Source organism: Neoarius graeffei, chromosome 11 (assembly GCF_027579695.1).
Source record: "Neoarius graeffei isolate fNeoGra1 chromosome 11, fNeoGra1.pri, whole genome shotgun sequence".
Taxonomy (NCBI): domain Eukaryota; kingdom Metazoa; phylum Chordata; class Actinopteri; order Siluriformes; family Ariidae; genus Neoarius; species Neoarius graeffei.
In genome coordinates, this window is record NC_083579.1 from 15,800,098 (window position 1) to 15,817,649 (window position 17,552).

At 41.9% G+C, this 17,552-nt stretch overlaps 1 protein-coding gene across 1 annotated transcript in view; it reads left to right on the forward strand.

Annotated features, from left to right (window-relative positions):
* Window positions 1-17,552, forward strand: part of ush2a (Usher syndrome 2A (autosomal recessive, mild)) — a 500,620-nt gene that overhangs the window by 441,815 nt on the left and 41,253 nt on the right. The window contains exons 58-59 of the mRNA XM_060934842.1: window positions 4,091-4,249; window positions 4,411-4,573. Coding sequence (XP_060790825.1) covers window positions 4,091-4,249; window positions 4,411-4,573 — 322 coding nt within the window. The remainder of the gene's footprint in view (window positions 1-4,090; window positions 4,250-4,410; window positions 4,574-17,552) is intronic.

The window sequence follows — 17,552 nt, forward strand, 5'->3', positions numbered from 1 at the left end:
ATTGCATTCCATTTTTATTTACAATTTGTACTTTGTCCCAACTTTTTTGGAATCGGGGTTGTGTGTGTATATATATATCAAATCAAATCAAATCAAGTTTATTTGTACAGCGCTTTTAACAATAAACATTGTCGCAAAGCAGCTTTACAGAATTTGAACGACTTAAAACATGAGCTAATTTTATCCCTAATCTATCCTAATCTATCTATATATATATATATAGGTCCATCTCAGAAACTGGTCTCTCATTTGGGACATTATGGTCAAAAAATAAATTTTCTAATTTTACTTTTTTTTTTTTTTGCATTTACCTAACACTCAATGTTTCTTTTGTCATGTTTAATAAGAATAAAGATAGCATCTTGCTTTATCTGGCCTCCACTGTGGAAAATTTTTTTGATTACAATTCAAATGCTTTTGTAAAATTGATTTACATATAAAATAACTACATCATGAAGAATTAAAGCCCCTCCTTCACAGATGAGTGAAAATATTGAATAAATTTCCTCTTTTTGATTGCTTGGGTTAAAAATGCCAAGTTATGATGACTGAATTGATTATTCACTTAAATATGAATAATATGATACATTTTGGGTATTTGATATGGCGAAATAGGACAATAGGACACAATGGAAAAATCAAGAACACACCGGAAAGATGAGAATAACGGTGCTGGTAAAAGAACAGCAACTGTACCACCTGAAGGTCACGCGGATCTCTGCTGTGGTGCGCGAGCAATGGGACATCACTACCGCACCGGACAGAGCGGGGGTGGGGCAAAATGACTAGCCGTAGATTCTATCAAAAGTTCGATCTAAATTGACCATGGTTGCAAAATATTGGCTAAAAATACGCAAACACTACAAAATATGAAAGATGAAAAAGAAACATTCTATTGCCTTATACTGCAAGACTAAAACAAAATAAAACTGTCAAAACTCACCTTTTTAGTGATAACGTCCGAACAGATCACTCACGTAACAGAAAGACCGCAAATAGAAGCACGATCGACTTCTAACTGCTGGAGTGGAAAATTCCATTCTACACATGCAAATTGTTAATGCGTGTCCTTTCCCGCACACAAACAACACGCTACGGTAAAAAATAGACCACAGCTCATTTTATAGCTCAGAAATTCATACAAGACCAGCTACCATCGTAACATATTCTGTAAGAAACATATTCTATACCTAACTTTCAGCTTTCATTTTAAAAAACTAAATCGCAGATTTATAACTAAACTTTTATATGGCGTAGTGATTTTAAGTTGCTACTTTTGGTGAGGTAGTGACCTTGACCCTGAGGCTTTCCGTTTAGATCAAAACACACGATCGTATTGGTCATGAGCGTCGCCACCATTGAATGTGAAGGGGGTGTGTCCCCTTCAGATTTCATAATTCTTCATGTGGACCCCCCACACACATTTAACATAAAATATTAGTTCACCCAGCGCCATTTCTATTGCTTCGTGAAAGAATCCATTCCACTTGATCGATAAGAGAATACACATACCACTGAAAATCCACTCCAGGTTTTCCGAGCGTTATCTACAACAACTCGCCGCGCGTGAGTGAAGTGAATCTCAGTGCAAGCAGAGAAATTTTGGTGCAAGGTGCAGGCTGCTCGGAAGTGGAGGAGGGAACATCAGCCCCATTGCCACCTCACAATGTCTAGCTTTTGCTAAAACCTTATTCTTTTGTTATATGCCCTCAAAATTAACCCTAGGCCACGTTAAATTAACGTTAAACTAAACAATGAAATAAGCTTAGCCTAATGGGGTATTCTCGGTTGATGATGAATTGTTTGCAATACTTGTTCCCTCCCCAGACACAATGGACATAAGGAAAAGGGTTTGTTTTTTTGTCCCAATGGAAATGTTAGTGCAGTTAGTTGGCTAGTCAATGTTCGGAGATATATCAGCTAGCTTAATGCTAGCTATCATTTAATTCAAACCCAGTACGCCGGCCTTATTGTAATGCCAAGAATGAGGTCAAGTCTGCTCTGATGATATTTATTGATTCCCTGTTGTGATCTGAAGAACTTGTTTTGTCTGGTCTTTGCCAGTTTTCTGGAAAGTAACATGGGAAATCAGTGTATGGGGAAGGAATAGTAGAAAGGAAAGCAATGGAGAGAGATGGATGTTATTCCAGGTGGATTGTGAAGGAAAGGGGGATAAAAGTTATGAAGTGGTAGAAATTGTGGTGGCACCAATGTAAGGAGTTATATCTATAAATCTATTTGTTATACTAAACTGTAAATGTTACTGTAGTACCACCATTGCATGTAGGTTGACAAAACTGCACTTGTTCATTGTGTGAAGTTCTCTTTTATGTGTCATTGCTTGACGCAGTGTGATTTTGTGTTATGAAGACTGCATGATGCCATGTCATTTTTGTTATATCACTAAATCAGAAAAAAGTAAAATGCACCCGCTAAAGTCACTGTTGGTGGTGAACAAAATTGCACCTGTTCATTGTGTGAAGTTATTTTTTATGTGTCACCGTTGCTTGACACAGTGTGATTTTGTGTTATGAAGTTTGCATGATGCCATGTCATGCCTGTTCATTGTGTGAAATTATGAATATTCTTATTTTTAAGCATACAGTTGAGTGTCACTATTGCTTGGCCCAGTGGCATGTTGTGTTACATCTAAAACTGACTAAAAAAGGAAACACAAAATAAAAAGTAAAATGCACCCATAAAGTCATTGTTGGTGATAAATTGTGTCACATTCATCTCATTATCTTCGGCAGAGTAGTGGGTTTAAAACAGGTTGATGAATATATGGACTAGTTGAATGAGGACTTATTGTTGAGTCTCTAAAATAGTCATTGAATTAAGTGACTTTTGTAGGTAAAATAAGGTGTTTAACAACCTGTTAAAAATACACCAGAATGCAGGAAATGGCATCTAATTAATAAAAAATTTTCTGGGGGAGGACCCCCAGACCCCCCACCATTCCCCCCCCCCCCCCCCCCCCCCCCCCCCCCCCCCCCCCCCACATACACATTAAAAATGCTTCTGACGCCCCTGGTATTGGTTTTGGGTATGCGGAAAATGGAGTTACAACGGTGATCAGATATTTTGCATGATGTTTTATTACAGTTATGATTATTCTGTGAGCGCACCAATCCTTAGGTGTATAAAGTTACAACTTAAAATACAATTAGTGATAACTGTAGACTTTTGAGTGGACTACAAGCTTTTGAAGGGAATGCGATGTAGTCAACCATTTATCATGTCCCAGATCAAGCCGCCATTTTTCCACAAATTTGCAGAATTTTTGCCAAATTCTGAATATTCACATCAAAGATTTAATTTTATCTGTATTATTTCTTTCATATTTTTATTTCAAATTAAAACCAACATCACCATTCAAAACCGTATAGTTTATTGACTGTGAGTATATTCGGGGTACCCCCACAGTACCCAGTTTCTGAGACAGACCCATATCTTCCAAGAAAAACTAGGAATGCACTGATATTTTGACCAAATGACACTTTCAGTTTTCAGGTTATTTATAATAAAAACATTAACAAGTACAGTGAGTCGTCTTTTTGAATTAGGTTTAGAAGCACACTTCTAAATGAAATAAACTTCGAGGCTTGTTGGAGCAGAAAACTAGACTGGACTTGAATCAGACTCATAGTGGAAAATTTGTTGCATATAGAAACGACTGGAACTTGGGCTTCCGATGGTCCAGAACAGAAACGTGTCTCTCACTCTGTCATCTGGATCACGAGTTAAAATCCAGCTGAGTCCATGATCCATGGCCCAGAGTCAAACAGGACAGAATTGTGTGCTGTCTGGGTGGGAGGGATGGGATAAAGGAGGCGCTAGGTAGTGGGTGGAAATTGACCAGATTAAGAGAAAATAGTCTTTTTTAAAAATGAGTACTTGCATGCAAATCCCATTATATCACATACGCCAAACAAACAAATCACTTTTGACCAAGAATTTGACTGTTTTGTGTTTAGATATAAGAAAGTGATTGGCTTCAACCTGTTAATGTAGTAGATTATTAGAAAATGATATGACTCAATCATAACTACTAAAAATATTCCTGTGTCCTTCTGTCCTGTGTCCTTAGGTGTGTATAACACGAGCCTCCCCCTGGACTACAGTGTCTTGCTGAATGCCGGGACGGAGCGACCCCTGTCCCGCTCGGCTGGGCCTCACCGGGTCCTGCTGCTTGATGGACTGGACCCATACACCACCTATGATATAAGAGTTCAAGCCTGCCAAGCAGGTACTGTTCACCTGTTCGTTCTGTATAAACATGTAAACTCTCTTTTAACCCACGTGTATGTGTTTTTATTTGGGTTTTCTGCCTTTTGCTCACAAACCTCACGGAAGGTCTAGAGTCTGTTTGTGACGGAAATAAAGTGTGTTTGTTCAACCATGTTGTAGAGGGTTGTGGCGTAGGGGAAGGCGTCTCTGTCCAGACATCTGAAGCAGTACCTAAGGCTCTGGATCCCCCTGAGCTCCATGCAGCAGGAGCAGCAGTCATTGAGGTACACTGGAGTCCTCCACGCAAGCCCAATGGATTGATCACTGCATACTTCCTATACAGGTACACACATACACACACACGACAGCCTCTACTCTCAAAACAGTCACTTTCTTGCTGATTCCTTTCTAACCTGCCCTCAAACTTCTTGCCAAAGCAACTATACAGTGGTGCTTGAAAGTTTGTGAACCCTTTAGAATTTTCTATATTTCTGCATAAATATGACCTAAAACATCATCAGATTTTCACACAAGTCCTAAAAGTAGATAAAGAGAACCCACTTAAACAAATGAGACAAAAATATTATACTCGGTCATTTATTTATTGAGGAAAATTATCCAATATTACATATCTGTGAGTGGCAAAAGTATGTGAACCTCTAGGATTAGCAGTTCATTTGAAGGTGAAATTAGAGTCAGGTGTTTTCAGTCAATGGGATGACAATCAGGTGTGAGTGGGCACCCTGTTTTATTCAAAGAACAGGGATCTATCAAAGTCTGAGCTTCACAACACATGTTTGTGGAAGTGTATCATGGCATGAACAAAGGAGATTTCTGAGGACCTCAGAAAAAGCGTTGTTGATGCTCATCAGGCTGGAAAAGGTTACAAAACCATCTCTAAAGAGTTTGGACTCCACCAATCCACAGTCAGACAGATTGTGTACAAATGGAGGAAATTCAAGACCACTGTTGCCCTCCCCAGGAGTGGTCGACCAACAAAGATCACTCCAAGAGCAAGGCATGTAATAGTCGGCAAGGTCACAAAGGACCCCAGGGTAACTTCTAAGCAACTGAAGGCTTCTCTCACATTTGTGAACTGTTTCTAAATTTTTCTCATTTGTCTGACCACTTTGCTGTACACTGCAAATGAATTGGCTCTGATCTGAATGTTCATGTTCATGAGTCCACCATCAGGAGAACACTGAACAACAATGGTGTGCATGGCAGGGTTGCAAGGAGAAAGCCACTGCTCTCCAAAAAGAACATTGCTGCTCATCTGCAGTTTGCTAAAGATCACGTGGACAAGCCAGAAGGCTACTGGAAAAAATGTTTTGTGGACGGATGAGACCAAAATAGAACTTTTTGGTTTAAATAAGAAGCATTATGTTTGGAGAAAGGAAAACTCTGCATTCCAACATTCCTTATCCCATCTGTGGTGGTAGTATCATGGTTTGGGCCTGTTTTGCTGCATCTGGGCCAGGACGGCTTGCCATCATTGATGGAACAATGAATTCTGAATTATACCAGCGAATTCTAAAGGAAAATGTCAGGACATCTGCCCATGAACTGAATCTCAAGAGAAGGTGGGTCATGCAGAAGACAACGACCCTAACCACACAAGTCGTTCTACCAAAGAATGGTTAAAGAAGAATAAAGTTAATGTTTTGGAATGGCCAAGTCAAAGTCCTGACCTTAATCCAATCGAAATGTTGTGGAAGGACCTGAAGCGAACAGTTCATGTGAGGAAACCCATCAACTTCCCAGAGTTGAAGCTGTTCTGTACGGAGGAATGGGCTAAAATTCCTCCAAGCCGGTGTGCAGGACTGATCAACAGTTACCGGAAACGTTTAGTTGCAGTTATTGCTGCACAAGGGGGTCACACCGGATACTGAAAGCAAAGGTTCACATACTTTTGCCACTCACAGATATGTAATATTGGATCATTTTCCTCAATAAATAAATGACCAAGTATGATATTTTTGTCTCATTTGTTTAACTGGGTTCTCTTTATCTACTTTAAGGACTTGTGTGAAAATCTGATGATGTTTTAGGTCATATTTATGCAGAAATATAGAAAATTCTAAAGGGTTCACAAACTTTAAAACACCACTGTAAGTCTATAAGTTTAGACCTGTCTATAATCCTATTTATTTTAAACATGATTAGATCACTCATTTAGGAGTATTAAATACTGTATACATATATCTTGTTCTTGGCTGACAAGAGTGCACTCGGAGTGGTCTTCTGCTCTTGTAGCTCATCTGCCTCATGGTTGTATGCGTTGTGTGTTCTGAGATGCTTTTCTGCTCGGCACGGTTGTAAAGAGTGATTATTTGAGTTCCAGTAGCCTTCCTGTCAGATCAGACCAGTCTGACTGTTCTCGTCTGATCTCTCTCACCAACATGATGTTGTTGTATTTCTTCCCAACCCTTCATCTTTACAGATCCCTCTCAGCAGTTACGTTTACCCACTCATTAGTGACATCTTAGAAATTTTTAACAGTTTGTCATGTTGCAGGAAATGCCCACAGATTTTGAAAATCTTTTTATTATACCCCCACTCTGAAGGAGGGGGGTATACTGGTTTACCTCTGTCTGTATCTCCATCCATCCAAATCATCCTTTTTCTCAGCAACCCCAAATCACAGCCACTTGGTAACAAACTTCACCTTGGGGTTCTATACCGTATATACCGTTTTCAGGTCTGTCACACACCGACTTCCTGTTTACCAACTGAATGTATTTACGAAACATATAGCGTGGATTTACAAAATTTTCATAACACTCTTCTCAACAACTACAAATCACAACTGCTTGATATTTGGTACCGAGCTTCAGCTTAGGGTTCTATACTGTGTATACCGTTTTCAGGTCTGTCACACATCGACTTCCTGTTTACCAACTGAATGTATTTACGAAACATATAGGGTGGATTTTGACGCGATTTCAAGAAGCAAAATGCTATTTCAAAATGCCAGTTTACCAGGATGCTATTTGAAATCCCTGAGGAGAGACACTGCGCTTTACTTCCTTGTTTCAGGGTTAATTATTTGTTGAAGTCAACATTCATAACAAGTGTCCTATTCCTTCGATTGCTTGCATTCTGATATAAGCGAGAGCGGGGGGATACGTAAGTGAACAGTAGCTCACAGTTGATCTTGTTTTTTCTTACTATGTGGCTAAACTGTTAAATATACGGGTTTCCACTAAGAAATGATGGGGCGTGTAATCCTTTGTACTTCACTGTATATAACTGTACTGTATGGTATATGATTGATTTTATTCAAATGATGATTCATGTGTTGAATATGAATGTTTATTTTTCAAGATTTTAGGTAGATTGTTTGATTGACGGAAAACATTGTCCACGAATGCTTTATATAAAAATAAGAACTGAGCTCAGAAGGCTTCAGGGTTCAGGGCATAACGGTGTAGTGATGGAACATGATAAACAGTAATTGTGTCATGACCTTGAGGTGAACAGGGCGAATCCACTTGGTCACACTTGTACTCCGGCCGAGTGTGGAAGAGAAAAGCGCTGTATGCAGAGCACTTATATACAGATATCAAAGCTCCATCAGTAAGACACAGTCAGAGAGAGTGCGACTGCTGCAGCATTTGTGATGGGCTGTAAATGGAAGCAGATACGGCTGCGCTGACACTGATTATCCTAGCAGTGCTAGAAAGAGTGATATGAAACAGGATGCCGCAGTGCTGCACAAGGAAGGAAGCGAACACTGACATGGCACAATCACATCAGCCTCAGAGGCCACTTCTGACTCTCTCTCTCTGTTCAGGGAGAACTGAGGACATGAGGGACCTGCTCACGCTGTAATTATGCTCTCTCTCTCTCGCTCTCTGATACACACGCACGAATACAGAGCTTACTCATACTGTAAAAGCATGACCGAGCACGCTTTAAATTCATTCACTCATAAATTCATAAGAAATATAATCACACTGCTGCACAAAAATAATCTATACGGCCTGACACAGTTGCCTGAAATAGATCACTGTCATATAACAGCACAAGCTGAAGTGCATCATTCTGCCAAACCACACCGATTCGTTCATGATTAGTGTTTAATTCATTCAGGAATAACGATATACCGCACTTTTTAACTGTTTATATTTAACAGTTATTCCACGAAATTGAGTCATACATGAGGCAGGTAGCACCGAGTTGGCTATAAGCCATGCACGATGAGATTTGAGTGGAATAACTGTTTTATTCTATCCACATTCACTGGATTTAGGTAAACAGACCATTTTTATTTTTATTTTTTGCAAATTTGATACATAAAAACTTCATACAAAATCTCATCTCATCATCTCTAGCCGCTTTATCCTTCTACAGGGTCGCAGGCAAGCTGGAGCCTATCCCAGCTGACTATGGGCGAAAGGCGGGGTACACCCTGGACAAGTCGCCAGGTCATCACAGGGCTGACACATAGACACAGACAACCATTCACACTCACACCTACGGTCAATTTAGAGTCACCAGTTAACCTAACCTGCATGTCTTTGGACTGTGGGGGAAACCGGAGCACCCGGAGGAAACCCACGCGGACACAGGGAGAACATGCAAACTCCACACAGAAAGGCCCTCGCCGGCCGCTGGGCTCGAACCCGGACCTTCTTGCTGTGAGGCGACAGCGCTAACCACTACACCACCGTGCCGCCTTCATACAAAATGTCAGACAAAATAATTTCCACTTAGAATGTAAACAAACGAGCGAAATGATCGTAACAATTTGTGAAAAATGCTATAATAATAATTCTTGAAAAATTAAAAAAGATTCCATCTGTCCATCAAATACTTCCATATTTTATTGCTTTTTTGGTAATTTTGGGGGGTTTGTTTTCAAGTAGTTTTTATTTCGTCTTCGGTTGGTTCGGCAACACGCTCCGCCATTTTCTTCTTCTTCTTCTTCTCCTTTAGTTTTTTTTTTTTTTTACCTGACCCACGACGGAGTAAGCAGGGTGAGGTATTGTAATCAGTGCGGTTTGTTTGCTGGCCCGTTTGTCCATTTGTTTGTTGGTGCTCTAGCATCATCATTTCTTGACCAATCTTCACCAAAATGCACAGGACAACTCACTAGGGTTACACAAAGACATATTAGTTTTTAGTGGGTCAAGATCAGAGGTCAAGGTCACCAAGGTCAAATCTTATAAAGACACCTAATCGGCCATAACTTCCGTTTATTTGTGATTTTCACAAGTATCGTGCTCTGTGCGACTTTTCATTTGTTTGTTTGTTTGTGTGTGTGTCAAGTCAAGTCAAGTTTATTTGTATCGCGCTTTTAACAATGAACATTGTCGCAAAGCAGCTTTACAGAATTTGAACGACTTAAAATATGAGCTAATTTTATCCCCAATCTATCCCCAACGAGCATGCCTATGGCAACGGTGGCAAGGAAAAACTCCCTCAGACGACACGAGAAAGAAACCTCAAAAGGAACCAGGCTCAAAAGGGAACCCATCCCCATCCGGGCAAGAACAGACAACATGACTATAACATTAACAGTCCTAACATAAAGTCAGCTTCGTTGATGCTATAAACCCCCCACCAACGGAAACCCGAATGCAAAACCGTTCACGACAACTGCAGTCCTAAAGTCAGCAAGTCAATTGCAGTCCCCAGCCACAAAAACACCACTGCAAGAGTCCAGAGCGTCCTCCAGGCGCGACCCCCAACTGTCCACATGGGGCTGCCCTCCACAGGAGCGATGCGATGAGACTCCAGCCAGACACAGGGCATCAGGATGGATCAGGCAGGTCCGAGGAGCAGAAGAGGTCAGCATCTCGATCCCAGGACCGACATGTAACTCAGAGGGACAGATTTTTTTTTTTTTTGGGGGGGGGGGAGAAGAGAGAGAAAACACAGTTTGTTAGGTATGCCCAATGTCACCTGAATAAGTAGGAACAGTATACATATTGCACTGAGTACAAGTAGGGACTCCAGCAACTAACTATGACAGCATAACTAAAAGGAGAGAGCCAGAAGGTAACACAGGCATGAGGGAGCCCCGGGACATAAAGCAGCCAGCCACTACACCATCAACAAACTCGAGTGAGCAAGCGAGTGGGGACTGACAGCATCCATACATCCCAGTTTACCAAAACTATGTCTGAGGACCCTCCAGATCTACACCTTTACCTCATAAACACCATTAACAAAAGGCTTGACTAAACAGATATGTTTTCAGCCTAGACTTAAACACCGAGACTGTGTCTGATTCCCAAACACTACTTGTGTGTATGTCTGTTAACAATCTAGCATCTAGATGGTAGCACCAATTGACTTCAAATTTTCAGGGTAGTTGGGCAATGGTCCATAGATTACCTGATTAAATTTTGGGGGTAATCAGGTCAAGGTGAAGGTCACGGGAAAAGTCAACCTTTTGGTCAAAATAACATATTTTCCATCATAACTCAAAAACGGTTGTCGATAGACAAATAATTATTATTATGAGCATATAGGAACTCGGGGTGGCATGGTGGTGCAGTGGTTAGCGCTGCTGCCTCACAGCAAGAAGGTCCGGGTTCGAGCCCCGTGGCCGGCGAGGGCCTTTCTGTGCGGAGTTTGCATGTTCTCCCCGTGTCCGCGTGGGTTTCCTCCGGGTGCTCCGGTTTCCCCCACAGTCCAAAGACATGCAGGTTAGGTTAACTGGTGACTCTAAATTGACCGTAGGTGTGAGTGTGAATGGTTGTCTGTGTCTATGTGTCAGCCCTGTGATGACCTGGCGACTTGTCCAGGGTGTACCCCGCCTTTCGCCCGTAGTCAGCTGGGATAGGCTCCAGCTTGCCTGCGACCCTGTAGAACAGGATAAAGCGGCTACAGATAATGAGATGAGACATAGGAACTCCCATATGGCCTTTCATTTGGCACCATGATCTTTGACCTTGAGTGACCATGAAAGGTCAAACTCAAGGTTATGGATTTTCAGATGGCTGTAACTTGAAAACGGTTGATGGTAGACAGATGTTTCCCATTATCAACTTATAGGAAGTGCCATATGGGCTTTCATTTGGCACCATGACCTTTGACCTTGAATGACTTTGAAATGTCAAACTCAAGGTCATGGATTTTCATAGGACTATAATCTGACAGCTAATGATTGAGAAATATTACCATTATCAACATCCATCCATCCATCCATCCATCCATTATTTGTAGCTGCTTATCCTGTTCTACAGGGTCGCAGGCAAGCTGGAGCCTATCCCAGCTGACTATGGGTGAGAGGCGGGGTACACCCTGGACAAGTCATCAGGTCATCACAGGGTTGACACGTGGACAAACAACCATTCACACTCACATCTACGGTCAATTTAGAGCCACCAATTAACTTAACCTGCATGTCTTTGGACTGTGGGGGAAACCAGAGCACCTGGAAGAAACCCACGCAGACACAGGGAGAACATGCAAACTCCAAACAGAAAGGCCCTCGCCGGCCACTGGGCTTGAACCCAGGACCTTCTTGCTGTGAGGCGACAGTGCTAACCACTACACCACCGTGCCGCCCCATTATCAACATATAGGTGTAAAATAAGTGCTGCTGGGCGGGGTTTGTTTTGCCTGGCAACACTTGTTGGTGGTTGGTAAACCAACTTAAAGGTGCGTTACTGCCACTGACTGGGCTGGAGTGTGGAATAGGAGATATTGGTGGGAAAAAAAGCTATATTCTTTTAGCTATTTCTGTTTCTTTTAAATACTTGATAATAAAATGATGTATCTGACTTGATGCGCGCCACCATTTTGTTTTTCTCTACTCACAGTATATAAGCTGATATCCTAGTAGTAGAGTAGTCAATCAGAGCGCGCAATTGCTCATATCCAGTGAATGTGGATAAAATAATTACAATGAATGTTATGGAACGTCCACGAGACATGTTATTATTCATTATAAACAGTCATTCCCTCACTAACCTTTCCTGTAGTTTCTCTTCTAATGTTCGACAAAAAGAAAACAAAAACAGCTCATCACTTTGCTGAGAAACCGTAAAGTGTTCATTCCTCTCTCCAGAAGACTTTGCAGTGCCGGGAAAATTTACAAAGCACTGTGACCATGCTCAGGACTGCTTCCATAATATTTCCCAAATGTCTCCTAACAAAAAAACTTCACCACATCATATCATATAATATTATTTTCCACCACTAGGTGGTGGAGGCATTATGCTTCCAGGTTATGAATCCGTCCATCCATCAGTCCGAGAGACTCATTCATGCAAGATTCCACGGATGAGACAATGCACGTTTGTAGGATTCATGTGGAATTCGGGTCACAGCAAGGTTCAATGTCTAAAATAGTTTTGTTTTGTTTTGTTTTTTTCATTCATAGCTTCCTTCCTGTTTGGTGTCCAGAGATGTGATATGTTCAGGAAATCAAATACGTTTACTGGCTGTCTAAGGTTTTCCTCATTGGACTGCCCGTGTGTCTGTCCACCATTCTGTTCATTTCTGCATCCATCTGAGATGGTCTGAGATTTTTTATATTGTAGTGGTTTCACTAATAAAATAATTCTGCACTAGCACTCAAGATACAGTTTTATATGTCTGGCTGCTTTGAACATCTGCATAAGGAAATATTTTCATGTTTAAAACAGTGAAAATGGGTTGAAATTTTCACATACAGTTACCTGGGTTACAGTGTCTTGCATAGGTATTCACCCATTTTGTATGAAAACCCTAAATAAGAGCTGGTCCAACTAATTCAATTCATAAGTCACATAATTAGTTGATTAAGATCCACCTGGGGCGGCACGGTGGTGTAGTGGTTAGCGCTGTCGCCTCACAGCAAGAAGGTCCTGGGTTCGAGCCCCGGGGCCGGCGAGGGCCTTTCTGTGTGGAGTTTGCATGTTCTCCCCATGTCGGCGAGGGCCTTTCTGTGTGGAGTTTGCATGTTCTCCCCGTGTCCGCGTGGGTTTCCTCCGGGTGCTCCGGTTTCCCCCACAGTCCAAAGACATGCAGGTTAGGTTAACTGGTGACTCTAAATTGACCGTAGGTGTGAGTGTGAATGTGAGTGTGAATGGTTGTCTGTGTCTATATGTCAGCCCTGTGATGACTTGTCCAGGGTGTACCCTGCCTTTCGCCCATAGTCAGCTGGGATAGGCTCCAGCTTGCCTGCGACCCTGTAGAAGGATAAAACGGCTAGAGATAATGAGATGAGATGAGAAGATCCACCTGTGCGCAATCAAAGTGTCACATGATCTGTCACATGATGTCCGTATAAATCAACCTGTTCTGGAAGGACCCTGACTCTGCAACACTACTAAGCAAGCGACATGAAAACTAAGGAGCACTCCAAACAGGTCAGAGACAAAGTTGTGCAGAAGGATCAGGGTTGGGTTATAAAAAAATATCCCACGGAGCACTATTAAATCCATTATAGCAAAATGGAAAGAATATGGCACCACTACAAACCTGACAAGAGAAGGCCCCGCCCACCAAAACTCACAGACCGGGCAAGGAGGGCATTAATCAGAGATGCAACAAAGACACCAAAGATAACACTGAAGGAGCTGCAAAGATCCACAGCATAGATGGGAGGATTTGTCCATAGGACCACTTTAAGCCGTACACTCTACAGAGCAGGGCTTTATGGAAGAGTGGCCAGAAAAAAAGCCATTGCTTAAGAAAACACATTTGGAGTTTGCCCAACAGCATGTGGCAGACTCCCCAAACACATAGAAGAAGATTCTCTGGTCAAATGAGACTAAAATTGAACTTTTTGGCCATCATGGGAAATGCCATGTGTGGCACAAACCCAACACCCTGAGAACACCATTCCTACAGTGAAGCATGGTGGTGGCAACATCATGCTGTGGGGATGTTTTTCATCTGCAGGGACAGGAAAGCTGGTCAGGACTGAAGGAAAGATGAATGGCACTAAATACAGGGCAATTCTGGAGGAAAACCTGTTTGAGTTGGCCAGAGGTTTGAGACTGGGACGAAGGCTCACATTCCAGCAGGACTAAACATACTGCTAAAGCTACACTGGAGTGGTATAAAGGGAAACATATAAATGTCTTGGAATGACCTCATCAAAGCCCAGACCTCAATCTAATTGAGAATCTATGGCATAACTTGAAGATTGCTGTACACCAACGCAACCCATCTAACTTGAAGGAGTTGGAGCAGTGTTGCCTTGAGGAATGGGCAAAAATCCCAGTGGCTAGATTTGCTAAGCTAATAGAGACATATCCCAAGAGACTTGCAGCTGTAATTCCAGCAAAATTCCAGCAAAACTTGTGGCTCTATAAAGTATTGACTTTTGGGAGGAGGTGAATGCCTATGCACACTCCAGATTTCTGTTTTTTCATCTTAATTATTGTTTGTGTCACAATTTTAAAAAAATGTTCACCTTTAAAGTGGTAGGCATGTTGTGTAAATCAAATGGTTCTAACCCCCCAAGAATCCATTTTAATTCCAGCTTGTAATGTGACAAAACAGGACAAACACCAAGGGGGATGAATACTTTTGCAAGACACTGTATATGTGGTTTTTACATGCACATGAAAAACACCTTACAGTACATACTCCAACATCCTGAATAAAGAATGTCTTTACAACTAGGAGATAAAATGAATTCAGACTTTGCAGGTCACACTGAAAGCCTTTTTCTATCCTCCTCTCCTCTCCTCCTCTCTTCTCCTCTCCCTACGGGTGTATGCTATTGCAAGAGCTTTCGTCAAGGGCAGCATGGCATGTTGACCAATGTCATCCATACGCGAGGTCACACCAGCCTAAGCCGATGTAAGTCCTGAAGAAATATCATTAGCATACCCGCAGAGGTGCGAGCGCTTAGAACACATGAGGCCGGATTTGTTTTGAGCCGCGATTTGGGCTTGGATAAATGGGAAAGAATGCAGTATGCCTGCTTATGAAGGAGCGACAGAATCCACTGTGTGGCTTAAAAAGACTTGCTATGTTGTGATACCCGTTTAAGGTAATACCAGAGATCAACATTACATCAAATCCAGATCCATTCTGTTTATCCAGTGTTGACTTTGTCACGGCCCTTTATCAATCTCATGTTTGTCCTTCACACATGTGAGTTACAAATCAAGTGAAAGTGGAGAGTTTTACTGGGATGGTTATTTATTATGTGTGTGTGTGTGTGTGTGTGTGTGTGTGTGTGTGTGTGTGAGGCCTCTGTTCCCTCCAGCATGCTGCAGTTTAGAGACACGGTGTGTGACTTTTCTCCCCCCTGCTTGTCACTGTTTGTCTGTATGTGAATGTGGTGGGTCGGATTAGGGAGAGGCGGGCCGAGTGGGGGCCAACAGGGGCCAGCAGGGGCCACATTAAAGGAGCCTGTATGTCATTTTCTGCAGCAGCATGGAGGCACTGGCTTTAATGTAGCTGAATTAATGAGGTTTGCCCTGTGTGGAGCACAGCCCCCTGCCTTTCTCCTCCTTCATCTGCCTCTCTGCCATCCGTCTCCTCATTTCCTCCGATTCTCTCGATGAAGTGGCAGCTTCTTGAATTGGACATGAAGTGGCATTTGAGTTGATGTGTTATTTTCTTATAGTAATGTACAGCAGTGTTTCAGTGGAGGTTATTATTTATAGATCATTTAAGAGTTTGTTTGGGAATTCTTAACAGAAAAACAGTTGTTCTTGTTCAGATGATGTGACAGCGTGTATAATAACTCACAGTTCAGTGCCGAGCATGACTGAGGGGTGTTCACTGTCTCACACTCTCAGTGTCCTAACTGGGATATCTTTAGCAAAAAAAATTCGGATTTCTTTTGTACCTTTGTGCTTGTGATGCCTGATTTATAAGAAAATAAATATTCTACTATTTTGTCTTATAAGGCTCCACCTTTGGCCATGTGACAGAACAGTGCACGTGTATGTACATCTCATTGTTTTTAATAAAATAGGGACATGGAACTGGATTTCATAATTTACAGTCTCTTGCAAAAGTATTCATCCCCCTTGGTGTTTGTCCTGTTTTGTCGCATTACAAGCTGGAATTAAAATGGATTTTTTGGGGGGGTTAGCACCATTTGATTTACACAGCATGCCTCCCACTTTAAAGGTGCACATTGTCTCTTTATTGTGACATAAACAATAATTAAGATGAAAAAGAGAAATCTGGAGTGTGCATAGGTATTCACCGCTTTTGTATGAAACCCCTAAATAAGAGCTGGTCCAACCAATTCACTTCATAAGTCACATAATTAGTTGATTAAGATCCACTTGTGTGCAATCAAAGTGTCACATGATCTGTCACATGATGTCTGTCTAAAATCAACCTGTTCTGGAAGGACCCTGACTCTGCTACACTACTAAGCAAGCAACATGAAAACCAAGGAGCACTCCAAACAGGTCAGAGACAAAGTTGTGCAGAAGTATAGATCAGGGTTGGGTTATAAAAAAATATCCCATGGAGCACCATTAAATCCATTACAGCAAAATGGAAAGAAAATGGCACCACTGCAAACCTGACAAGAGAAGGCCGCCCACCAAAACTCACAGACCGGGCAAGGAGGGCATTAATCAGAGATCCAACAAAGACACCAAAGATAACACTGAAGGAGCTGCAAAGATCCACAACGGAGATGGGAGTATCTGTCCATAGGACCGCTTTAAGCCGGACACTCCACAGAGTGGGGCTTTATGGAAGAGTGGGCAGAAAAAAGCCATTGCTTAAGAAAATACATTTGAAGTTTGCCCAACAGCATGTGACAGACTCCCCAAACACATGGAAGAAGATTCTCTGGTCAGATGAGACTAAAATTGATCTTTTTGGCCATTGTGGGAAATGCCATGTGTGGCGCAAACCCAACACCCTGAGAACACCATTCCTAAAGTGAAGCATGGTGGTGGTAGTATCATGCTGTGGGGATATTTTTCATCTGCAGGGGCAGGAAAGCTGGTGAGGGCTGAAGGAAAGATGGATGGCACTAAATACAGGGCAATTCTGGAGGAAAACCTGTTTGAGTCAGCCAGAGGTTTGAGACGGGGACAAAGGTTCATGTTCCAGCAGGACAGTGACCCTAAACATACTGCTAAAGCTACACTGGAGTAGTTTAAAGGGAAACATTTAAATGTCTTGGAATGGCCTCATCAAAGCCCAGACATCAATCCAATTGAGAATCTGTGGCATAACTTGAAGATTGCTGTACTCCAACGTAACCCATCTAACTTGAAGGAGTTGGAGCAGTTTTGCCTTGAGGAATAAGCAAAAATCCCAGTGGCTAGATGTGCTAAGCGAATAGAGACATACCCCAAGAGACTTGCAGCTGTAATTGCAGCAAAAGTTGGCTCAACAAAGTATTGACAGGGGGTGTGAATACATATGCACACTCCAGATTT